General features: G+C 34.5%; 1 protein-coding gene across 5 annotated transcripts in view; it reads right to left on the bottom strand.

Moving 5' to 3' along the window:
- Nucleotides 1-27,821, bottom strand: part of LOC129749208 (sodium/potassium/calcium exchanger Nckx30C-like) — a 435,468-nt gene that overhangs the window by 305,241 nt on the left and 102,406 nt on the right. For 3 of the 5 annotated variants that reach the window (XM_055744139.1, XM_055744140.1, XM_055744143.1), the window contains exon 2: nucleotides 25,180-25,796. In XM_055744139.1, coding sequence (XP_055600114.1) covers nucleotides 25,180-25,796 — 617 coding nt within the window. The remainder of the gene's footprint in view (nucleotides 1-25,179; nucleotides 25,797-27,821) is intronic. The other 2 variants (XM_055744141.1, XM_055744144.1) reach the window with 1 other exon arrangement.

Genomic DNA, 27,821 nt, shown 5'->3' with positions numbered 1-27,821 from the left:
ATAAAAAATGAATGGGGTTTCCGCCTTTTCTTCCTTTCTCACTCAATGGAAGAAGGTAAGGATCCCAAATAATTATAACAAACATTACTCCTATCAAAATTCAATCTCATACCGAATTCGGTGCCTTTTAACTGATTATGTCTCGATATCTTTAAAAAAAACTGTTGTAGTCTCATTCTATTTGTTTTTTTTTTTTGGACCAGGGAGGGGTCTAAAACAACCATAGAGTCTTTTCCGGTATCCAAATACCCTCCCATGTAATATTTAGTTCCATTTGTTCGACAATTTCTCCACTTATTCATAAAATCGTATGGAAGCCCCCTCCCTCTCTCTGTTTCTCCAATGGAAGGTGAGAAGGGTTCAAACCATCTTGAGAACACTTCATTCACGCAAATACTCTTGCATTGATCAGTTAACAAATGTTGCAAAAAAAATGTATGGGTCCCCTACCCTCTTTTTATCCTCCCAAATCATGTAAGGAGGAGTCTCAAACAATCATAGCAGCTTTACCCTTATCCAAATATCCTCCCATGCCAATTTGGTTTAGTTTGCTAGAATAGTTAACGAACAATGCAATGAAAATTGTATAGAAGCCCCCCTCTCTCTTTCTTTCTTCCTATTGACGGAAAGAAAGGAGAGGTCTCAAAGAATCATAGAAACATTTCTCGTTTAAAAAACCCTCGCATTCCAAATCTAGTTCTATTTGCTTTATTAATTCTAGAGTTATGTAAATAAATTGTAGGACAGCCCCCTTTCCTATCTTCTCACAGGAAAAAGGAACGGGTACCAAATATTCATAGAAATATATCTCGTAGCCAAATGCACCTTCCATGCCATTAACTTGAATGGTTCTCAAGTTATGCAGGCATTTCTCTTTTGCTTGGGAGACCCTCTGCCCTTCCAGTAAGAGGGATGTACAAGTTTTTATAGTCTTTCATGAAAATGATATGAAATTAGATATACAAAAAGATTTTTAGGTAAAAAAAACTTAAACACTAAACAGTGTCACAAAGTTTTTGATCAATTCACAGAGCTACAGATTTTTGCTGTCCAACCAAAATACGGATGTTTACTTCGTAGCCTCGGTCGTAATCGAATTCAGTTTACGTTTCAAAAATTAAAATGAACAAATAGGTAAAAATCAATAAAACAATCAGTTAAAATTCAGCAATAAATATAGTTGTTTGGAAAAAAGAATGCTGTAAATTTATTAAAACTTTGTTACTGCTTTGTCTGGAAAAATAAAATGCTTCAGCAAAAATAAAAATAAAAACAACAGAGTTCCATCAATCAACAAAAAAAATATTGGTAAACAAATTTCACACAAACATTCAAACATGTGTTTAAATGCTGACTCTGTTGAAACATTTGAAGTTTCAGAAAAAAATAGAAATTTTCTACTTAATTTTCAACATTTTGGTTTAAACTTTTAATTTGTGAAAGCCCAGCATCGCTTAAAACGATTTTGATAAAACTTGGCCTGCTTTTTTTATGAAATATTTTTACATTCAAAATCAGTTTTTTCAATTTAGGACGTTTTTTTTTCACAATTAAATTCTATAAGTCGATATAAATTTTGGATAATTATCTTTGAGTTGAAAAGTATGATAATATTGGTGATGTTAATTGATTTTTCTTAAGTAAAATGTGAAAAGACGCAATCTGACATGACTTTTAATTGAAATCAAGGGAAAAACGATCACAGAAATCCATCACAGAATTTTTGGGTAAAATCACAGAAAGTCAGAATTTTATTTCATCAAAACACAGAATTTTTATCGTACTCGTGTACTCAAACAGGTTTATTAAATTCAAAAATTTACCTTTGCAAATTTTATAACAATGCCAAAGAATGATGGATAATTTACCGGAAATATCGATTTTTACAGTCGAAAAGTCGGTATCTCCGGTATTGAGAAAATGGACGGTTTTACCGGTTTTGTAAAGGTAGAGATAAACTAAAATTATTGAAGATACATTGGCCAGATGCTTTGATATAAGACAAACCATTGTTTGCGCCCCTTAATAAGCTTAATTCTAAAAGTATGCAATAAAATAATTCGAATCATTGAACCATAGTGTGTTGAAGTTTGAAATCCAAAATCAACCTGGATCTAATGGGACTTGGAAAGTCAGTTGCTTCCTGAGCCGATGTCCGTGAGTTCGAGCCCAAGAGTAAACATCGATCTCAGTTGTACCGGATAAGTTTTGCACTGATATAAGTCGCGAATGGCATATAGATGAAAAAAACGACTATAATCGAAATAAAAAGAAACCTATCTAATTTTACCTTTTTTCATTTCTTTTTTGTGTTTTAAACTTCTATGTATTTGACGTTTTAGTTCAAATGTCATTGAACTTGTTCATCTGAAATTTTACCTAATCGTAATTTTTTATTGATAATTTTTTTTTTCTAAAGCCTTGAATTTCAGTTTTCAGCATACGCATTCTCACTCCATGTTATAAAATTAATATTTCACCTTAGCATGAATAGTAGACGGCTGCAAAAAATGACTTTCAGTTCCCATATAATTTTTCGATGTCTTTTAGATCACCAAGCATCAGTGTAAAATTTGAGATTATTTGGTTAATCCTGAATTAGCGCAACGCGTTTCAATTTTGTATGAAAATTTGTATGGGCCAAGATATTTTTGCGTATTAAATCATCCAGAAAATTCAAACAAGCTTGAAATGAAGTTTGTCTTTAATTATTAGTTATGCATAATTTTAAGCTTCTTTTTTGGTAACACGAGAAGAAGCAAAGTATTTCATGAAACAAGTTATAATCATATCAAAATAAATAATCTAAAATCCATGTAAATTATTTCAAAATGGCAGATTCTGGTGGCTAAAGCTTTCACAAATTTCAAGAAATGTTATTGTCACGGTTGAATAAGTCAACAAACTGATTGGCTATGCAAAGCAGTTTTTTGCGATTTTTATTTTCATCCTACGGTTAAACAGCTTTTAAATGAGCAATCAAAAACGCAAAAATTTAACAAATATTTTGAAAAAAAAATTTTTTTTTTCGTTACATTCATAATCTTTTCTGAGGTAAAAGTCAGAGGTTTGTTTTCATTATATGTACTGCAAGAATTCAGAAATATTTAAAATCCAAAGATATATTTTTTGAACTTTCTGTACATCTCTGGCGATTTTTGGTAGAAAAATTTTGATATCCCATATAAATTTCCATACAAAATTAAAACTCGTTGCGCTAATGCAGGACTGAATTGTGGCGCTAAAAACAATTAAAAAAAGTTATGGGATGTGTAAAAATATATGAATTTCAACTTTGCATACAAAGCTTGCAAGCGGTCTAATGTATAGTCTACTTCAAGGCGTTTTTATACCAGGGAAACAATATGAACACAAACCGTACTTGGAATGCATTTGGCAATTGACGGGACAAAAGAAAATACTGCTCCCATTTTAGAGAGTTGGTTAATTCCGTTTTATTGCTAAAGGATAGTTCAAATAAGGCATTCAATATGGTGCAACACACAAATTTCAAACAAGTATATCGAAATTTGTTTATAATTAAAACCTGCTTTTAGAAAATTTACGTCAAAAATACCGTCAAACGGGGCAACATGCAAAAGAAGGGTTAGATGCAACATTTGTATAACACAACACTCATTAAATTTTTATTTCAATATACTGTAATAAAGTTATCATTGAATGATAAAAAATTGATGATGACATAGTTTTCAACATCGTGAAAGAGATTTTTAAAGTTTTTTATCCTCATAAAAAAAATTAAAAAATCGAGCAATAGATGTACAAATTTTTACATTTTTCGATGCCGTAAAAAACTTAACCTCGTATGACAGATAGTCTTAATGATATCACCTACAAACTTTATATTGCTTTCATTATCCAACAGTGTTGGTGTACACATATTTTTCCGACAATCATCAATTTTTTTCAAAAAAAAAGATGTTTATAATTCACTTAGCTGACTGGGGCAAAATGCAACAAAATGCAAATCAGAACTAAATCTCATAAATCGCGTTTTGATAAGCCGAGATATGATTGTTTTGCATTATGCGTTTGTTAACATTAAAATTTCATCCATTCTAAATTTTATTTACATGATTTAAGATAATAGAATATTTTAAAGTATTTGTTACCCCTAAATGTATGCAACAGATTAACATTTTTTTCTTAAAAGCATTTTTGACAAAAAAAAAATGTAAAATTTTATTCGAACAAAACCTAAAATTAATGCAATTGGTGCTTTATGCGTTATGGCATCACAAATGTATCAAAAACTTTGAATGTTCAATCGTTTTCATTTGATTTTTCATTAATAACTGAGTTTGTTGCAACTTACCCTTTTTTTTAGTAGGGTGAAAATCGCATGTTTTTGTAAAATTAAAAATAACTGGTTAAACCAATAATTCTTCTGACTACGTCAATTTGGTGTCTCATCAACCATAAAACTTTTGATGTACAAGAGGTATGATTATCTGTAAGCATTATGATTTTAGAAGCCATTGAAGTTGAAAAGTGTTGCATGTTGCCCCAGTTGACGGTAGTCAATTTATCTAAACTCACTTACACTCATGTGTAAAACATTGAACTATCAAAACGACCATCCCTTATACGCTAGCTCGTGTCCTATACCCTAAAAACTAACTTAATTGTAAAGAGATCGAATCTCTGCGATGGAAGACTGCATCGATTTGCCTCTGAAGTTAGAGATGATTTTGTTGGCCAATTCAATGCCCGCATTCCGATGAAGATCTTCGGTTCTGTGCCAAGGTGAAAGCCGAAAAATCATTTTCAGAGAGAAAATCTCAATCATGTCGCGGTTATTATCCAAGGCAGGGTTGCCGAAATCACAGAAAAATCTGAATTATCGCAGAATTTTTAAACTTTTACAGAATTCACAGATTTTTCTAAATTTGTACAAATTTCCAAAATTATGAATTTTTATGTCACTCGACTTTTTATTTCTGACTCTCATCCACGAAAATATGAAAACCAGGTAATGTAAATGTTTTTATTTTCTATTAAATCTGTAAAAAGTTTCCAATTTGTTGATGTTTGACTTGATTTCCCAATGAACATCATAAAAATAGCGTCACAGAAAACCGTCACAGAGTTTTAGGTTCAAATCACAAAAATCGTGATTTTTTTGTGTAAGAAACGCAGGATTTTTTCAGAAATCTTGATTCCACATTGAAAATAGTTTTTCTTTCGGCCTACATGCGATTCAATTATTTCAAGAAATTATTGCTTAAAAGCATTCGCCCGATTTTATCCGTGTTTGGCCGGAATTTTGATACAAAATTTGGCAACAGCCCGGCCCGGATATCATTATAGAAAACCCGGATTTTGCCCGGATTTTTTCAGTTTATTTGTCAAATCAAACAAAAAAAAATTGTGTTGTAATTTTTTTCTGGCTTTTGATAAAATTTGCCCGGATTTTTTATCGTCAATTTAGAAATAAGAAGCCAGGATTTTGTCAGGTTTAAAAGAAAAAATTGCCCGGATTGTCCGGCCCGAATACGTGCTGAAAAAATTCTAGCAACCTTAATTATGATTAAACTATGCTTTTATTGGAAAGCTTTTCACTGCCAATGTAATTACACCACTAGAACCGGTATGAATTGGCTTTTTTTTGCATATAGTTTTATTATGATAACCTTGCATTCACATACCTACCGTAAAACGGAGTAACATTGTTCACCGGTTGGTAGCTTTGATCAACATGAAATTTTTCCACATAATTATCAATAACGAAGTTTAAAGTTAAAATATCTCAAAACTTTTTTCTACGTTTTAAAGCCTACATGTTGAGTTTCAAATTGGGAAGGCTCGCAGACAAACACCCTTCCTGATGAAATCAAAGCGTTTAGAAAAGCAGCAGGTTGATTTATGTGACAGTTCAACTTTTTTCCTATGTTAATGTATAGTTTTGGTGTAGTTTTTGTTATATTTTTAGGTAAATTTTTGATATTAAAAAAAGGGACGTTTTCCAAGGGAAAGCCTATCTAGGACTAAAGGCTAGAAACCGTATCAAATTGTGAAGTTTGAGAAAAAAATTAAAGGGGAATAGTGCGAGGGCCAAAAGAATAGAATGAAGGCAAAATTTAATTTTTTTTTGTAGTTAAAGTTTTATAAATAAAGTTAAAAAAAATTTAGCCCCTTAATTTATTCAGTAACATTGTCCATATTTCGATCTTAATTGTAGTTCGGCCTTCACACACGAGCTGCCTTATTTTATCAATTACAAGCATTTGTAAATATTATGAAGGTGTTTTATGATCAAGAAAACTCTTTAAAACCTTCAAAATAGAGTCTGATCGATTCCTCATATTTTCTGATTTAAAAAATAATAATGGTAGGTAGGTCTAAGAGTTAGAATCATTCTCGATTGATTGAAAAAAGCGCCTAAGCTCGGAAGAAGAGATGAGATATAAACGCCGTCTAAATGCGGGTTGAGAAAAAAGGACAACAAATTGACATAATTTACTATTCGTTGAATAATCTATTTTATTCGTGGAACAATTCTTACTATTATTATATAAAATATAATAAGGATACAGCCTTCATATGAAACAAAATTTAGGAGAAAATGGTTGAAGTGTGTTAAAACAGAAAAATTACTGAAAATGAAGTTTTTAAGCCCCTGTGGTTATGCAATTAATGAAAACATGGCTAACGAAATTTCCCCAACAATAAAGTATCTCGTAAAACAAAAGTTGTTTGTAATCATTAAACTACACTTCTGTGAATTTTTCAACGAAGAAAAAATCGGGGTTGAGAAGGGATAAACAAAAAAAAAATTGCGAAAATTAGATAAAATGTCACACCTTTTCCTGTTCTGACTAGACTAGAGAATTTGGAATTTTAATATTTCAAAGTAATATAACATACCAGTCAAGATTTTTGAACAATAGTTTTAACGTCGATAAACTCCAATTTGAATCATTCTACTGTAGCCATCCCCAAAAGAAGACAGCAACGGGGAGTCATGACGGGAGTCGATCGGTTCCCAAAGTCCCGGTTGGAGTTGGACGATTTGCAAAAAACCATCCTTTACCCCAAAATGGACCATTTCTCAGGCAGTCAGTCGCTGTGGCGAGCCTGCCAGTTTGTTCTTCTTTTTTTCTTCTGATTGTTTTTTCGGGGTTCTTCTTCCTTGGCCCCCACCCGGTCCCCAATTGTGGGTGTGTTTCTTTGTAAGCGAAAAAGGCGCCATCATTGGCCACAAAAATCGGTAGCATCAGTCCTAAGATGAAATGAATGGGAAGCTGGGCAAAAAATATGGGACCCGGGTAGAGGGATTTTCTGCTCTTTACCCATCACACAGCACTGCGCTGCAGCATTGATGGTGTTCAAAGCCGGGGAAAATATTCTAATTAGAAATGGAATTAATGATGTGAAAAATTTTCCTCGTCCACCAACTTCAGCTTTTGTGGGATGTTGGTTCTTCTTTTTTTTCTTTTTTATTCTTTACTTTACGGTTTCCGATGGTTTCGGTATCTGGTCTAGAACTTCCTGCGGTGGATTGTTGTAATTACTTGAAAAACCTTAGATAAATTGGAAGTGCTTTTTTTCAATAGCTTACTGGAGTTGTACTAAACGTTGAATTGAAACTTACAATTTTGTTTTCACTGACTTTTGCTCACTTTGGAATAAAAACAGAAGCAACCAGAAGTAGATTTTTTACTGGAACAACTTAGATATTGGATAGCCATTTCAGCTTTCAATGCTTCTGGTATTAGTTGCGAAGGCTATAGATTGTAAAAAGTATTGGTTGCGAAAAAAAAGTTGCAACTAGTGCATTTTCTGGGGAAGATTTTTTGGAGTTGTTTTAAAACTAGTTTATTCACCACGTCGAAACTAAATATTTTTATCTCAAAATTCATGCATTCACCAAATGAAAAACCAAGTATTCTATCAACTCTATAATAAGATGCGCTTCGAAAAAAGACTCATAAACACACAGTTTCGCAAAAACTGTAAGTGTCCATCTTGCCTCGTTTCTCTTTCATACCCTTTTTAAACCTTTATTGAAAAAAAAATCAAAATTGAAAATTTGGATCATTTTTACATTTTTAAAACACCTGTATTCCGATTTCTAATTTTTTTTTTGAGTTAGATTCGGTTAGATTTTTTTTGTAAATAAATTAAAACCATTAGTATTTCAAAGCTCCATAACTCTGTTATTTTTCAACGGAAATCATAAAAAAGCGCATTGGAATTTTTATTAGAATTTTAAATAAAATGTTATTAAAAAATTAAGAAATTATCTTTAACATGAAAAATTATAAATAAGCTTAAAATGGTCTCTAAAAGTACCGTCAGCATCAACGAATATTCGGCAAAAAATGTCATTGTATTGCCCATTTTATGATGCAACTTTCATCTGAAAACACCAATGTGAGTCAATAACTACTTCAAGTGTTAGATATAAAGACAAAAATCTCTTTTTTTGCATCGAAAGCAAAAAATGGTCGACTAACTCCACTTACATATTCATTATGCGCGCGCTTTTTTTTACGAAGAAACCAAAGCTCTTATAAAAGAAGGTAAAAAACACTTTTTTTCGTACTTTGTAGAGTGTTTGCAGCAAACTGATTTCCAGTTTCTGATAAAATTTCAATGCGTTTTGATGTGCTATTTTATGATTTCCGTTGAAAAACAACAGAGTTAGTAGCATTGAAATATGATTTCATTTTATTTACAAAAAATCAACCGAATCTAACTCAAAACGTACATTAGAAAGATGAAAAAACGAATCAAATTTTCAATTTTGGGGAGGACCTAAAGACCTAAAGATAATCAGAAAATCCCCTATTCAGATGAAGCAGTACGAATGAGAAGCACTGAAAATTCAATGATATGTATGCACAAATTTTGAAATTCGGATTAAAAATATAAACATTTCTATTTTTCCGATAATTATTTATATTTCTGAAACAGGAATTCAAAAATATAGTTGCGCTAAAAAAAATCGCGTGAAGCTAGGAACTCTCTACCACCATTCACAAGTTGCCATTTTTCTTTCGGCTGATATTTTTTCATGGAATTTTCATACAATTTAGTTCAACTATCCAACTAACGTTCAACAGCTATTTAAGTAATAAGGGGCAATTTGTAATTGCTTTACCAAATCTGCTGCATCTTTGACAATTTTTTTTTTTTGAAAATTCTTGAAATTTGGTCCAGAGATGTAAAAATGTATGATTATACCTGGTCAAGTTTCGTCAAAATCGATCGACGCGATCAAAAATGGTGCCGGGTAGAAAATTATCGTCCAACAGATGATTGAATTCATCATAATCAATGTTTTTTTTGGAATTTTCTTCCAAAAAATCAAAATTTATCACGAAGAATGTTGTAAATTGATGAAAACTTCAATCGTGCTATTCAGTCAAAAGTGCTGAAGAAAAAATCAAATTTCATGAATAAAATTCAGCAAATAACAATCCTGTAAATGTGTCTTCAAATCAGATCTCAGGACAAGACCGGGGAATAAATTCTTAAGTAGAAAATTAGTTTCAATACTTAAAACTGATTGCATGGCTCATTATGAAAAGTTCTCTCAAATGATTTTCTAAAATTCTCTGAATTTACTTAACCACTATTAATTTTCAAACAACAATTAAAAGTGAAAAAATTTAACATTGGCATAAAGTATCCAAAGATAAATATGTTCATGAAAAAGAAAAATATATTAGAGATTCTTTCAATTTTAGAACCAGGCCATTTAGCAACGGTTCAATTTTGGCACGCAAGGTTTTCTGAAACGACTGTTTTTTATAGTTACTGAACTGTTTTTTTTTTTAAATTTTATGAAAACATAAAAAATAGTACTTTTATGTCCTCAGATGTTGTTCAAATCTTCCAACAATAAATAAAAAAATAAAAAAAGATTTATGCGAATTGATATAAATGATCAATAATAACCATAAATTCAAAAATTTAAACAAAACTTTCAATATGACAAACATCCTCTGAAAAATTTAAAAAAAAGAGTTACAAAAATTTGCATTGCAAGTAGTAAACGAAAATTTAAATTCTCTTTGTCTCCAAGGGTCTCATATCCAAACTTAATTCAAAACATTCAAAGTCAACGCTCGCAATGAATTATTTTAATGTAGGTAAGCGATCATTTTTTTCACTTTTACTCCTAAACTATTAGTAAAACCTAGTTTTTGTATTTCGTTTGTAAACAAATTAAACTTATTTGCCAAAAAGTAAATAATCGCTTAATCACTAATTGCCAATAAATTCGCAAACATTTGATTGGCGAAATTATTTTCTCGCTAAATTTTTAGTGAACTAGCTGGTAAGTTAGTTCGGCTAGTTGAAGATCGCTAAAACCTTTAAGAGTTAATTTGCCTGTTGTTGAAAAAGTTTATCATTTTGTCATCATTCTGATTAGCAACTTATATTATATTCGATCAAATATTTGAGAATATTCAGCGGTTATTCTTCCCGAGTTGTATTTACCTCTAGATATGTGCACCACCTTGAAACCTTGCTAGAGCTTGTATGTCAGAGTTTACGCAAAAAAAAATTAAACACTTTCGCAACTCTCAAGGTTACGATTAACAGTCGTAAATTTTAACCGAGTTAGTTATTCAATTAGTGTCACAAACTTTTCAGATAGGGATGCTGAACACTGATAAAGGATTGTTATTTAGTCGTCATAAATTTACTTGGTCGATTTTTGTTCAGATTTTATCGATCGCTTATGCAAGATTTTTGTCTTGAAGACTAAGTCCCAAACAAAAGCATGTTATTCAGTCATAAAAAAAGGATGAATCAGTTCCCCGAAATAGTTTTGTGTAGACATATTTAAGTTCAATCAAGCATAGAATTAAAGAATCTTAATCAGCCAAAGCCGTGAAAGTTAAAGGCCATTCTAAAGGGCGAACGCGAATTTATTGCGACACATTCAACAGGGCATAACTTTTTTACCATTGCAATTGGGTAAAAATCAACCAAATTATGCACACTTTCTCATTGATGTGTATTGTTTACATGCTGTCAAACTCGAAGTATTCAACGAAAATGAATCGAGAAAACAAATTCATTCCAAAAACCTGAAATTTTCTGACCTGTCGCCCCGGCAGTTGGGAAAAATATTGAACATTCACCATTCAGTCTCCAGAGTGTTGAAGTGGTTCCAGGAGCAGTTGACGTTGAACCACGGCAAAGGAGCTGGAAGAAAACCGGGACGATAACAAAAAGACGGAGGGAAAGGTGTAGCGGATGATTAAAATAAATCTCACCGTCTCAAGCCGTGATTTGCCTAAAAAGATCAGCATGTTGCAGAGCTACGTTCAGAATCCAAAGAAGAGAGCTGGACTACATACAAACAAGGTAGAGAACTTACCAAATCGCGATGAGCGGCAATAATCGACAGCTAAAACTCGGGCACGAAAGCTCTACGAGAAGATGCTGACAAAATATGGCTTCTGTGTGATGGACGACGAAGCGTATATAAAAGCCGATTTTAAGCAAATTCCGGAGTTGGAGTTTTTCACCGGCAAGAGCAAGTTCGATGTGGTTGACAAATTTAAGAAGAGGAAAATGTCGAAGTTCGCAACCAAATATCTCGTTTGGCAGGCCATCTTCTCTTGCGGAATGAGGAGTGGGCCTTTCGTGACAAAAGGCACAGTAAATGGGGAGATCTACAAATCTAAGTGCATCGAGAAGCGACTTTTTAAAGGACACCAAGCGAAAATGCGTTTAATTTTGCACTCAAGGATCCGTAGACTCATTTTTCTTTTGATTTTTGAAGAAAATTTATGTATAAAACTACCCTGAAATTTTGGTTTGATTTTTAACATTATCAGAAAATTGGCATGACATTTTCGGTGTCGCAATCATTTCGTGTTCGCCCTCTATGACTAGTTGTTAAAGCGATGTGTTTTAGTTTAAATCATCATGGTAGAAATGATATCAATCGATCACGAGATTTCCAGAAATTAGTTGAAACAGTGAGAAGGTGATTTTGCAACATTTTTTTAAATTTCTGAACATCTGTTAACAAAACTTATCATGTACCCAAATAATAATAACTGAACTTGTTTTGTTATACCTCAAATTTGAATAAATATGCTTTTGCAGTTGAGTCCTGTCGTGGACAGTTTCCCGTTATTAAACGGAATTAATTCTGTCGGAGACAGACTACAAAAAACCCAAACAATAGGTGTAGTTTATTTATAGTTATGATTGTGATAAACAAATTTAAAAAAAAAAGTTGCTGATCTCTAACCTGTGCGCTTAAACTATCGGTACGTTTGAGATCAATGCTTCCTGAACTGAACTGAAACGCCTAAATTGCGATTACAGTTAAACATCATTGACGGTGCCTATGAATCTTTAACGCCTTCAAAGTTGTCCTCTCGGAATATGCAAACATCCGTTCGCTGGAACGATGATAATTATCATAACAAGCATTTGTTCCATTTTCAATTAACCCCCATCGGGGGCGACGGAATTCTCTCAATGTCACAAAGTTACTACAGCTCAGTGTCAATTAGACGGAGCCTGTCAGCGGAAGCAGCATGAACTAACATTCCCCCCACTGGGTACACGCTTGCTCAGCTAATGCTAAATGCTAATCTTGCTAGTAGCTGCTGGCTGAATAAGACGCACCCACTTTCTCCGACACGGAACCCGATGCAGCGGACTTTGTTTCGGAGCTGGATGTGCAGTTTGTCGGTGGATATGGAAGATAATTAAATTATTCAAGCAATGTAAACCCCGAACCCAATCAGAACAAAATGGCTGAGCAGAGCAGCGAGCACACACATTCTCATTCATGCACCCGCCGCACATTTGCACAATTTGCAACAACCAGCATCGGTACAACCAAGCCGTGTAGCAGAATACTTTGTTGAAGAGAGTGGCACAATAGTTGTGGGGTTGCTGAAAACTACAAAACACATCGACCGACCCAGAGGAATATTACTCCATTTATGACACTGATCGTGATGATGGTGCAGCAATCTTCGGGAATTGTTCGACTTGAGCCGTTTTACACTAAAAATGACACGTGGAGTTGAAAGGGTTCAAAGAAGAAGGAGGACGGCAATGATAATAATGATCCCAGAGGGTAATTGTGAACAGCTGCACTCGCAAGTCGCAATAGGTATGGTATGTACCTACGTGGAGGTTACGTGAGACGTCCGCGTGGCAGCGTCCTTGTTTCCTGTTAACTCGTTATTCTTCATCGTACATGTATGCAGCAAGCAGCAACTTCATACGTACATCGGTTGATGGGTGGACATATTTTTCCTCAGTACTTCCGCTGTATCATCGCTGTAGCCATACGTAAGTGTAAAGATGGCGCACGTTAACACACATAGCTATACTCAGCCCAGCTCAATCGTTACCACATTTGTGTTCAGTTATTTTTGTACCACTTTGTGACACCCGGCGTTGATTGGTTGTGACGTAAAGCAATGATAACAAATTTAAAAGACATGATGTGATAGAAGCCTAACGACGACGTCGTTTGATGACATCTGCTAGTTTTTCATTACGTTTCATGACAACTCATAATTTCAGTCTTCATTGTCGCCGTTGAAGGCTCAGTAGTTTTTTCAGTGATATGTTTTATAACTCAAGGATAATAGCAGAAAATGGAATGATTGAACACAAACCAACACCCGTTTATTTTTTCAAATAATTCTTATTTAAGTTGCGAATCACAGAATTTGTATAAAAAAAATTGAATCAATGCGTCAACTAACTTATTCGTACAATTGGTGTGTTGCATTGCCAGGTCAAAGCATTGGACCTGTGCAAGAGGTCAACGTTACAGGTGTTCATAAGGATTGTTCTAAATTTATCCCAAAAATAAAGAGTGGTATTTTAAGGATCGTGAAACCATTCCAGCTGTCGAATCGAATCCAAAATTATGATCGGAATGAATGAGAAAATGAGCTCATCGATTATCGTGTGACGTATTTCTTTGTGCTGTAAGAAACCGCCTAAATTTATACCTACTGTTTGATTGCGATCAAAAATATTTCATATAGAAAAGATGAAACCTGTTTGAATAGGAAATTTTATTGTATTCGCAAAAAGAAAATAAGGAAACATTGATAATACAATTTATTCGAGGTGATGTAAGAAGGAGCACCTCGGATAACACGAATTAATTTGAAGACACTATCTTTTTCGCCAGGTTTTGCATATCAACCGGGCGCATAGCTCGTTCAATATGAGATCTTATATAAAAGAGTTGGAACGAATATTTCGAAAGCTTGGATAATTTCCTATGTTTTCACATCAGCAGCGGTCATACAGTATCTGGACTAAAAATGTGATATTTGTAAACCGACTCAAAAAAATATTCCGAAATTGGAAGCAAAAATTTAAAAAAAAATTGAAGTCTAAGTTTTTTGTTCGATTTGCAGAGTAAATCTATAAAAATAAAACAAAGTAGGGGAGAATAAGAATACTTGATTCCTTTTTCTTATTTTCATCATATCTTTTCGGAAAAAGTTGCAGATCGCCGTCTTTTACATTTTCTGACAGCGTGTAGTTTCAAGTTCATGCAAAAGTTAGATCGATACATGAACCCGTAAATGAGCTAGAAGCATTTTCGTGGAACTAAAAATTGTGATATTTCGAAAGTTAAACGAGGCCTGATCCTTTAATCAGGGTGTCCTTAGCTTTGGCAAAAATCATGCAAAATCTTGGGTTGAAAGTTTCGTTTATTTTATTTCTTGGCAATGTTATTCCACAGTTTATAAGTGCCAGATAAAAATAATTCTTGTAGTCTGTCAACTAATCTAATTTCATTGCATACTTAAAGGCGCAATTTTCTAATTTTTAGATTAAGCACTTTTTTGAGTCCTTCGTATCAGGAAATTTTTGGATAAATGTTAGTTATTGGATAAATATTAATAATTTCAAGCTTAGCAATGATCAACATCCATTCAGAAGATAAATATATTTTTTGAAGTCGAGGAATCAAGTGAACCCATAAAATACTTTTTGTAAAACATTTTCTTTAAAAAAATTAGAGTTTACTTTTAGAAAATATGGCTTTAAGAAGTTAATATAATACTCTTACGATTGAAATACTATAATAAATACTTTTATTTTTCGTGTGGGAATCTTTTTAAGTGATAAAAAAAGAACTTCAGGTAACATTTTGTTATATTTTTCAAACAAAGTGCAATAACTTAAAAAAAAAATCAAATTATTTTGAGATAACAGGTTAGTTGTTTTGTTCTATTTGCAAAATTTTTGTAGAACATTAGATCTACGAAGGGCATTCCAATTTCGGGATATAACTGAGGATAAGGTGAAAAAGTTCTTCCGCATTTTGCGGGCTGAAAATATCAAAATTTTGGTATTGTATTTCAAAATTTTCAACTCAAAATCTGGACAAAAATATTGTAAACCAAATTCGAAAAAAAAAATAAAGAAGAATATGAGACAAAACACCTTCATTATTCTTATTTTTATCGATATATGTTAGCTCACAGTGCTAAGAGAGAACAGATAAGCTTTATGATAAACATTTCAGAATTCTACCCGGGCAGTATCCGGGTTTATACAGGGTATTATTATAAATTTTCACTTTTCAATCAATAGGTCTTATTGAACTTTCCGTTGGTTTATAAAATTTAAACCGTTTTCCCTTCCTATTTTTGAACATAAATGCTTAACAAATTGTAGTTGCTTAAATTGGGCCGATCGACAGTACAGAGTTTCTTTATTGACATTCCAACCCAAATTCTGCGTTTGACTTAAAATTCGTATTGGAACATTTTCAACTGATTTAACCCAAAATTTTATCAGCTACTGAAGTAAATATCGTTGAATTAGCTAATCGCCGCGATAAGTTGTATGTTTTTATTATCGACTTTTTTCGGCGAATAAATAACTACACAATTACTTGCCAGTTGGTCCGGACGTTTCGAGCTACTTTTGGCTTTTCACTCCTCTTCAGCGGACCTTAAATTAAATTTATTTTTCTATAATATACCATTTTACCATACTATTTTAAACTTACTTAATCTAGCGATCGTCTACACTACTGTTTGTAGTTATTTGTTTACTTTTGATGTTATGTTTACATTTGTCTGTCAGTGTTTTGATCCTAGGTAAAATGGAATTGTAGGCTGACTTAAAATTAATAGAGTCCTTTTGTTTATTAACAACGTCGTTGTCGCCCCTAATTTTGATGTGGAACATTTCTGCACAAATTCTTGTGTTATATTTATTAATTTTAAGTCAGCCTACAATTCCATTTTACCTAGGATCAAAACACTGACAGACAAATGTAAACATAACATCAAAAGTAAACAAATAACTACAAACAGTAGTGTAGACGATCGCTAGATTAAGTAAGTTTAAAATAGTATGGTAAAATGGTATATTATAGAAAAATAAATTTAATTTAAGGTCCGCTGAAGAGGAGTGAAAAGCCAAAAGTAGCTCGAAACGTCCGGACCAACTGGCAAGTAATTGTGTAGTTATTTATTCGCCGAAAAAAGTCGATAATAAAAACATACATGAAGTAAATATCCTGAAATCAGTATATCATTTTCCAAATTACCATAAAAACGATCTAATAGTTGAGTTTCCAATATCATTGAGTGATTTTCTTAACATGAATATTTCTATGTTTTTAATCTTATCTTTATCCAGATTCAATTCATTGAGATTTTCAGGTCTTGTGGTGTTCTTCAGTTACTGAAGATCAGTTTCATGGTTTTTCTGAATTTTGAGAACTCAGGATCTTTGTTTAAGGTAATAAACTCATTTGGATTCCTTTTTTCAATGATAACTGATTCTGTGATTTAAACATTTAATCTCTATTCCGATTTTATTTTCAATCCATCATTTTTGCACTTATACCCCTTGAGCTATGAGGGCATCCAATTAAATTTGTGTCACATTTAGAATAACAATTTGATAACCTTTTTTTTTATCTGATGAGAATCATATTCATAAACTTATTCATAAAAGTTTTTTTTTGTGTTTCAAAGATATAAAATTGAAGTTTACATGTGGTGAAATTTCTGCTTTGGCTCTGATTGTAACTTTGAATCTTTTTTTAAACTTAATTTATTAATATTTTTTTCTCAAAACTTGATTTGAATTTATGATTTAGATTTGAGGCGCTGAATTCTGCTTCGGAATAAAACCTGATTTTTATTCTTGAATTCTAAAACTCTTGTATCTGTACCTCTATGGAATTTGAGTTTTATTATTTTGTTTGTTTTTTTTTTTTTGAATTTTGTCTTCTATGTTTTAAATCTTCATTAAACTTTCCAATTGTCATGAGGTAAATGTTTCCCGATGAAACAAAAATGAGAAATAAATTGTGCATTTTTCAGTTCATATCAGAGCATTCATTTTTTTTTTAATTTCTAAACTCTTCCGCGATGTTTGCACGTGATTAATTCACAATTTTTATTTGAAGGTATCAAAAACTATTTTCTAGGCAGACACATGGCTATTTGAAACATGCTGAACTCATCTCCAGTTCTTTTACACGTTTGAAATGTTTTGTTTTCTCTGGGATAGCATTTGAAAAAAAAAATCGAATTCTAGGAACACCCCCCCCCCCCCCCCCCCCCCCCCCGAGGAAAATTGCCCCGGGCCCCCCGATGGCTTTATCCGGCCCTGAAAATGATTTAAAATCTATGTATTATCGAGCATTCAGAGTTTTCCTAGTAAAACTTTCTAGTTTCAGAAGAACAATTTTTAATAAAAAAATCTGCAAATAATACAAAATTAAATTAAAAAAAAACAATTCTGGCAGCACACAAGAACATCACTAAGATTTAATATTGAAGATTTTATTTTTTTTTAAATTTTATTGCAAACTGCAAACCGTTTTCACTAATGGTTAAAGAAATTGCTAAGAATCTGTTGGCTTAAATTTCATTAAAATTACCCTGATTACGGAACAGGGGAAAAATAAGCAAAAAGAAAACTATAACTAAAAGGGAAATTTTAAAGAAATTTAAGCCAACAGATTCTTAGCAATTTTTTGAACCATTAGTGAAAACGGTTTGCAGTTTGCAATAAAATTGAAAAGCACACTCAGAATAAAAAATAACTCGAGATCTCCGAAAAGTTGATCATTAATCTAAAATCTTTATTTTTAGAATATTAGTAAAATTCTAGAGTTTCGGAGTTGGTGTTACGTTAATTTTGCAACTGAGCTGTGGTTTTAGTGCTTAGTGAAATCTCCGAGTGCGAGTGTGATAGAAATAGCTTGAAATGCATTCGATGGAAATGGGGTTATTTACGTGAAAGAAGAAGCAAGGTGATTGAGGCTAAATCATGACAAATGGGTGTCAGGATAAAAGGGAACCTCGAAATATAAGAAGAGGCGCATGTTCTCATAAATATTAAAATCTCTGGAAAAATGTGAAGAAAAGTGGTTTCGTTTCAAAATTAATGAAATTGCAAAGAAATAGTAAAAGGAAAGGTAAAAGTGCATACGGAAGTGCATATTCGTGAAAGAAAGTAGAATTCAAGAAGAAAATATGGTTAATTTGCAACATAAATTAGGTAAGGAATAGTGAAATGAAAAGCAAACGAGCCACTAAAAGGGAAATCTGAAGAGTTGGCAAAGGTGGCACAGTTAGGGTAAATTGATTGGAGTTGGCAAAGATTGAAGGGTTGTGACGAATACGAACTCAAATTATCAGCAGATTGGTAAGATATGTTTTCTCATAAAAATGTGAAATCCTCAGGAGATTGGTAAGATGTGTTTACTGAAATAAAATAAATAGGAATGTTCAATCAATTGCCAGCTGGCCAGGTATATACACGGATGCCGGAATACCAGTAGTAAATGTATAACATTTAAATTGTTTTACATTTTAAACTGGCTGTGTACTTGATCGATACGTTCTACCAATTTATACAGACACATACACGTAAAACATTCACTCCACAACAGTTCAAACGAAGCCATGGGGTCCGGGTATGGGGTACGAAGCATTGGAAATCTATTGAAATTGTTGTCTAAAAAATGCGTGTAACCACATGCTTTGGCAAAACTGCGGTGAATCCGTGCACCCATGGTGGATAACCAACATACATACATACATACATTAGTAAAATTCTAGAGTTTTGCTTTAAAAAAATGCACAAATTTTTTTTCAATGAATTTTTACCTATTTTCAAAAGTTATTCCGCAAACATGAACTAATTTCATGAGTATTTGGATTTAACACCCCCTAATTAGACGAAATCAGCGGTTTATTTGTTTTTCCCAGTGTTGCCAAAATAACAAACGTAGTCATAGAAATAATTTTTTTTCTAAATATCTTCAGTGATGCCGAATACAATTATTATTTTGATTAAATTTGATTTATCTTCTGCAATCCTTCTTTTTCCACCAGAAGGCCAAATCATAACAAACAATCAGCAGCAGCCTTAAAAATCTGCGCTTCCTAAACTAATTTCGTCTGTATCCATCGTAAGGCCAAATCAAATCAATGAAACAGCAGTAGCCTCAAAAACCTTCGCTTCCTAAGCCACTCGACATTTTCCACAGAAGGCCAAATCATAACAAACAATCTGCAGCAGCAGCCTTAACAATCTTCGCTTCCTAAACCAAATCCGTCTTTTTCCACCGGAAGGCTTAATCAAAACAAACAATCAGCATAAGTAGTAGCCAAAAAATCTGCGCTTCCTAAGCCAATCCGTCTTTTTCCACCGGAAGCCCAAATCTTAACAAACAATCAGCAGCAGCAGCCTTCATAATCTTCACTATCTAAACAAAATCCGTCTTTTCCACCGGAGGGCTTAACTCGTTCGAGACCGATTGCACACCGTGTGTGCAATGGAATTTTTGTGTCTTTGACGGAACAATTATTCATTGTGAGTTAACTATTGCTCGAAAAAATAATATCCCTATACCAACGAAATCAAAAAACATAAAAGTTATCTAAGTGTTAAGTACTGTGAGTTCGAGTGTCGTGAAAAGGCCTCCGTCTCGAATGGGTTAATCAATACAAACAATCAGCAGCAGCAGCCTGAAAAATCTGCGCTTCCTAAGCCAATCCATCTTTTTTACCGAAAGGCCAAATCATAACAATCAATCAGCAGCAGCAGCCCTGAACATCTGCGTTTCCTAAGCTAATCCGTCTTTTTCCACCAGAAAGCTAATCATAACAAACAATCTGCAGCAGCACCCTTAAAAATTTGCGCTTTCCAACCCAATCCATTTTTTTCACCGGAAGGCTAAATCAGAACAAACATTCAGCAGCAGTAAGTCTAAAAATCTGAGCTTCTTAAGCCAATCCGTAAAGCAGCAGCAGCTTTAAAAATCTGTGCTTCCTAAGCAAATCCGTCTTTATCCAACGGAAGGCCAAATCAAATTAATCAATCAGCAGCAGCCTTAATAATCTGCGCTCTTCGTGCTTATTCTACTAACCACGCCATTGTCGTGATTTTACGAATCACAATTTAAAGATTTACTCAGACAAGTCTGTCTCACAAGAACAGATCAATGCCTGACTTTGTTTCGTTTGATTTGACGTTTTCATAGAAATTTGTTGTATTTTATATTCCTTCAGTGATGCCGAATACAAATTTTATTTTTATCAAATTTGATTTATCTTCTGCATATCCTTCTTTTCATCTCTACAGTAACGTAAACCTAAAAAAATCAAAAATTGTCCGCCAGCTACATTATCTATTGAATTTTTTAAACTTCGTAGAAGTTAATTTCTTTGTAAAGTTTGAATCTATATCATCTATAGCTAAAATATAAAACCCGCTTTGAGACAAGTACGAATCAAGTAAGAAGTTTAAGAAAGATTTTTTTTTCAATTTTTTGATGTGTATATTTTAATTCATCAATTATCGTCGAGTTATTTTGATTTTAGATGTTATTCAGGGCTTTTTGGTTTTTTGACTAATGAGAACAAAAATTTGGTTCTAATCATTGTTCTTAGCTGGAATTTAGTTCCAAATAATCAAAGTTTATCATCTGGGATCTTATTCGAGAGTTGAAGCATCAAGGTTTGAGGACATAATACTATTTTAATTCCAAATAACAGATAGAAGTTTCATAAATAAAAAAGTTCATTTGAAACCCAGAGTCTTATTAAGAAACATTCATAGGTCAATATTCCGAAACCAGAATCTTAAGTCTTGAACGGAAAATCCATTTAATAAAACTTAGCAATGCATAAATCAATAAATCCGGGGTTAAATAGGGTTTAAGTTGTGTACCTAATCAGAAATCATTAAAGGGTCGATATTCTGAAGTTCTGAATTTTATTTTTAGAAGTCACATTTTAAGACCACAACAAACTACTAGGTAGGTACATATGTATATTAAAATTGTAGAGCCAGTGAGAACAATAACTCACATGAAATTCCAAGAGCCTTAATTCAATCATTTTAGAATCAGAATGTACTTTGTTTGGGCAGACGATTTCGAATGGTAAAAATAAGACTTTACTTGTCGACTAGTAAAACAGGAAGAGATCGTTCCTATTATTTCTTCTTACAATTACAGTTTTTGGCACTTCAAATATTCATACATATATAGAAAAACAATAACGAGCTGGCAACATTTAGAATTCAAATTTCAGGTGAATGGTACGAGAGGTTCCAATAATATCACTAATAACTCAAATCAAGGTGACCAATACGAGCCAGATCGATCATACTTATTAAACTTTAAATTTAAAAGTAACAGCAAAGAGATGTTGATGGTGTTGAACTTCTTTTTTTTTTTTTTTGTATGAGAAGATCCACTGCGACCAACTTTTTGTGATCTATTGTGGAATAACCCAATTTATTATTTGTCTGATCACGCAATACTGTCATCATTGATAGAGATGGCAGTTGTAGTCAAAATCGAGACATTATTCCAGTTTGGGATGGTATTTCTTATGAATCCCACCACCTTACTGGCTTTCATCTTCCAAATATCACCGGGCGTTAAGATTCGCTTACCAAGAACTTTCAGTCGATGTGTCATAAGACATCCACAGTCACACATTAAGTGCTCTGCAGTTTCTACTTCAGTTTGACAAAACCGGCACATCTCATTACTGAGTTTGCCTATTTTATGTAAGTGGTAGTTGCATGGGTGGTAATTGTTTTAAGATCCCTTTTCGATAGACTTAGAAGTTCACAAGTTTTCTTAGAATCGGGCTTTATGAATTTTTTAGATTGTCTAGCACCGAGCCATTTGAATTTGATCTTTGAGTTCTCCCATTTTTTTAATTCACTTGTAAGAGCACAAGTAGATACTCCACAAAAAGGTTCAGGGCCAATCATGCGCCTTTCAGATCCTTTTCTAGCGAGTTCATCTGCTTTCTCATTGCCTTCTATACCACAGTGGCCTGGAACCCAGTATAGGTTCACTTGATTTTGGATTGATAATTGATTCAAAGCATTAATACAATCCCACACCAGCTTTGAATTGCACATTGGGGCTTTCAGAGCCCGTATTGCTGCTTGACTGTCTGAAAATATGCAGATATTAGCGTGTCTATACATTTTCTTTAAACATATTTCCATACAACAATATATCGCATAGACTTCTGTTTGAAAAACTGTGGGCCAGCCTTCCATTGCAATCGAGATGTTTACCCCTGGACCATATATTCCGGCACCAGCATTATTATTCATTTTTGAGCCATCAGTGAAGAAATTTATCGATCCTGGTGTTGAACTTAAAACTGATTATGTGATTTAAATCTTTAAAATACTTCCCAAAACTGGATTATGATATTCAAGTCAAGTCAATTCTATAACTTCAAGATGCATTCAAGAACATATTTTCAAAATCATCAATCGTTCCTCATAGGTTTTAAAATATGAATTTTAAGTCTTATTCATAAATCATATTCAAATGCCTGCAAACGAATGAGGAGATTTCCTAACGGAAATGATTTCTAAATTTAAATGTTTTGAGGTGAATCAGAAACATTTACTGACACGTTTGAAAAACTGTTAATACCGGGAAAATAAGTCTAACTGATTGTGAGTTTCGACTAATTTTTATTTATTTCTGCAGAAGAAACTAAACAAATCAATATTTATTGCCTACTATTAGGCGCAAAACAGCAAATGCAATCTGTAACGTTTGTATATAACTAAATCTTCATAAGGTATATAATTTTTTTTAATTTTTCCTTCAAAAATATGCTTGCAAAATACGTCTTTCACATTTTCCATACATTTCCTGAGATTATTTGTAACTGTATAAAACGATGGGATATTATTTTGATAACTGATAGATACTACAAGATGTGTATCCGTGCTACACTTTTGTGGGAAGTTATTTATGTCATTTCTAAAACATCAAATTAGGACCACTTTTATACAGCCAAAGTTTCATAAATATTCACCCTTATACTCACGGATGGCTCAATACTAGTTTTTCAAGCGTCATCTCATTACGTACTCAAGGAAAATATAAACCGTGCTGATCTTGATCATCATTGTCACTGTCTGCAGCCACGACAGTGAAGTGTGACAACACAACCAATCCGCTAATTGAGGTGGGAAAAAGGGCTGTCGTGGGTGCATTCACCAGGAATGATCTAATTTTCATAATTGAATAAACCTAACCTCAAACGCTCCTCGAATTCGAAGTGCCAGTCAGCCAGCTAGACCGACTGAAGATATCTCTGAGGAAAGTGGTTAAACATTTTCCCTCGCCCTGATTAACAACGATGATACTGATAAGTTAATGTGACGAAATGAGAATGGAAATGTCTTGCTTATTTGCCAGCTTATTTGTCGGAGTGGTCATCATCATCATCATCGTCATCATTGCTGGTGTCGTCCTCGTCGTTGTTTGTTGTTGTCGCTTACGTTGTCGATGTCGCCAGAATCAGGGCATCATCGGCCATATCTAAATATCGATGCTCGTCGGGTGGGAAATTATGACCATTGTTGGGTGGGTGTCATCTGGCAGAACGACAACCAAACCGCTAGAACTTGGCTTTGGCTTTCGGTTTGGCTGCCGCCGAGGTTCGATTGGCTACAGGCCAACCCTCAATAAATTGCCAAACAGAACACCTAACCGGGCACACCTTCCAACACCCAACCACACCTCGGCTCTAGCTATCGGGACGAATTGGGAAAATGAACTTGAAGAGTTGAATGAATGGATCAATGAATAAAACATATGAGAAACCCGAAACCCCTTGCATTTTTGAGCTGAGCTTCAATTGATTCTGACAACTTGAGGATGGCTCTTTAAAACGTTGGTTATTTGCCAGCCGCCAGTTGAATCGACTTCAGGTTCACAAACAGGTTGAATAATTTCACTCCTCTCTTGCATGGAATCAACTGTTGAAAAGTATTCAACATCTTTTCATAATCGACTTAAAACAATTGCGAGTTTTCTCCATTCATCTCTATGCTTTCAGAATAACTAAATTTTTCATCTCTAATCTCTTGACAAACATCTTCGTTCTACGCTTTATTTTGCTTAGTTTAAAGTTTATTCGCTTACATTTCTGTTATTTGAAAGAATCAATTTTAAGCTGTTCGAATAGCTTCTCGTGTTAATTTGAACTTATTCACAGGAAACCCTGAAAGCATCAACTGTATCTACGTTGAACCCATCAGAAAATCCCAAAACTAATCTCAACAGTTTGAAATCAGACAAACTGGCCAGAAACTACTAATTTATACACATATGAGTGATGAGTGAGTTGTGTCGTGTCCCAAAACCATTAGAAAGAACACCGGTGATGTGCATCAAACCATCATCCTTCCTAGGGTAGAGATGAGTTAGAACTTTGAATGTTCCTGCATTCAGAGCCCCATCTGTGCAATGTCAGCAAATCCCCTGTATGCACATGTGTGTAGGTACAGCGTTCGTATATTCCTAGGTACAGAAACTACACTGTATGATACTTAGAGGTTGGTCAGAGTGAGAAGTTCAGTTTAAGTGAAATTAAAACGGTGATGGTGAAGTTTATTCGCCAGAGCTTGGACGATGAAATTTGCCGTGTTTAGAATTGATGAGGATTGTGAACGAGGTGACATGAGACGACGATGAGGATTCGAACAAACGATTTTGATGGAATGGATTTTTGATTTTTTTTAAATCTTCTTTCGAAAAACGATAAACATAAAATTAGACATCAGAAAGACAGAGAAAGATAGAGAGGAAAAGAAAAACGGAAACGGAAAGAAAGTGTCCTCCAATTACATGCATCCTCAACTACTTACTGCAGGCATTAGTTGATCAGTGCTTCGAACTCTGGTCACCTTATTTTTATAGATACACTTCTTCACACATCGCTCCACCTGCTGGTTGAACTTCATGAACACTGCGTACGCGATGTAGATAATGAACAGTATCAGCGCCTCCCACCAGTAGATCGCGTTGTCGCGAAAAAAATAGATCAACGTAAGTAAACTTATACTGTAGAACGTGCAATCGCGAAACAGCGGCCACCAGGTGAGTGATAGCAGGGTTTTCGAGAAGAGCGCGCACATTCCGATCACGAACAGGATGTTGAACACGGCCGAACCGACGATCGTACCGATGCCGACGTCGTCGAACGACACGAACACACCGATCACGCTCGTGAACAGTTCGGGGGCACTGCCACCGGCGGCCATAAACGTTGCCCCGGCCACATCGTCCGTGATGCCCAACTTCTCAATGATCACGTCCAGGGAAGGCACAAAGAACTCGTCGCACACGATGGCCAATGCAACGAACATGTACATCACACCGATTATGTGCAGCACGATGGCACCGTTGCGGCGCTGCTCCATCGTAAACAGATCTTCGGGAAACAGGGGATCCTTGGCTACTACCGTGACGTTGCTGAAGTTGCCTGCAGGGATAGAGAAAGAAACAAATAATGTTTAGTGTATTAGATACAAAAAAGTGAAATGAATTTAAATTTAGTGTAGCTGTAAATGTAAATTGATAATAATGATAACAGTAAATACGTAGAAGAAGCTTGGTCGACGCTCGGGGTTTTTTATCTCACTCTGGTGTTTTTGTTGTGTTTAATGCTCAAATTTGTATTTGCGCTTTATTAGTATTGTTGTACCAACACATATATTAGGGATGAACAACACGATAGTGTTTAAATTCAAGACAAATAAACAATCAAACGTACCAACACACAATCAATCCAAAATGTTCTTTAGAAGAGATGTCCGTTAAAGAAGCTTTTTACGTGACGCGAGATCCGTTCGCGAACTTCAAGTTCCACCCCTAAATTGTTCCGTAGGACGTAATTGTACGTCAAAAAAATCAAACCATAGCTTTGCAAGTGGAAAAAGAACTATAAAAGTTAGTTTATCATATATTATTACTTTTTTGAAGCATTCTGCATGCAAATGAGCAATACAGATTACAATACATATTTTTGAGATTCTTTACTCATTAAACAGATTTTTTAAAAGCTTAAAAATACAGATTTTGATGTAGCAATGCTGGTCAGCACGCGTTTTTTATCGTGCTGCGGAAAATTTTCTAAAATAAAAAAAAATAATTTGCTTGATTGGATTTTTAAAATTTTGAAAGCTCAAAAGAGGAAAATTGTTGTGTAAATTATTTTGATCATTAATTGCAGTGAACCGACCGAATGTGTGGAAATATATTGATATGATCAACAGTGTCGAAAAACAAAATCCACTGACAAAATAAAAGTGAAACAATGCTTTTGGAGACGCGTTCCTGTAGGAGCGAAAAAACTAACTTCCCCTACAGTTTCTGTTGAAACAGGTTATGGGCCCATACACGTCTGGATATGGAAGTAAAGAGTTAGCAAGAGCTCAAGTAGCCATCTCAGAGGGACCAACCGGCCTACAGAGGGTTACTCTCGTGCTTATGTTGTGCGCTGCGATCAGCATACAGGAGCTGATCCAAGCACAGACGACCACCAGCGCAGAGGCCACGAAATGCTCCAGGTGAGCCAGAAGGTGCCACTGGAGTTCGAGGCCGGAAAGTTGGGTTTCAAGCGGTTACTCTCGATGTCGTCACAAGTCACGCTGCGGTTAGCGGCATGAGTTCATTTCCGACGGCCGGGAGGAGGGCTCTCAGGATCTATAACCAGGATTGGTCAGGTCAGAATGCTCCAGATGAAGGATTAGCCCGTATCAGTTGGAAGAAGCTGGATGTCGAGAGGGTTACTCTCGGGGTGTGGAGCTACGCTGCAGATAGCACGTGTGAGCTGATCAAAGCCCACAATAAGATTTTTATGTGGCTTTGGAGGAGTTGTTTTGTGAGACGGTTAGTTACCAGCAACTTCAGCAATGTATTAGATGCTGTTAAACGTTGCCTTCCAGTTTCCGAAGTGGTCAAAGCGCTGACATAACGGGACGAATGTCTATAAAGCTGCAAGTCGACAGAATTATTCTCGTACTTAGGAGCTGCGCTGCGGTTAGCATTCACGAGCTTGTTTTCAGTGTATGGTTTATGTTTCGAGTGCTTCGGAGGAGGTGGTTTCGGTGACAGTCAGTGGTTAGCGGATTCTTGCTGCCGAGAGTTCAGATGCTCAAAGTCATCGCGATATGAAAACTTTGAGCGGAAACGCGAAGGAAGCTGCAAGAGATTATTTTTCTGGGGCTACCAGAAAGCAACATGGTGGCTAGCACTCCTTTCACGTTTAATGAAGGACAACATCTCTTGCATCCAGTACCTGGAGAGGGCGCGGACCCATTAGTGGATGGAGCATCTGAACGTGAATTATACATTAATCTGAGAGATGATAAGAAGCGGTCAGCTCCCTTTGCGTCCAGCGATGCCACACATACCGATTTTCCGGTATTAAAATATACCGATTTTTGAGCAAAATTTTTACCAAGAATTGGTATATACCGATTACCGATTTTTGGCAAAACATACC

Source organism: Uranotaenia lowii, chromosome 2 (assembly GCF_029784155.1).
Source record: "Uranotaenia lowii strain MFRU-FL chromosome 2, ASM2978415v1, whole genome shotgun sequence".
NCBI classification, from domain to species: Eukaryota; Metazoa; Arthropoda; class Insecta; order Diptera; family Culicidae; genus Uranotaenia; species Uranotaenia lowii.
This window is presented reverse-complemented; position numbering and strand designations above follow the sequence as displayed.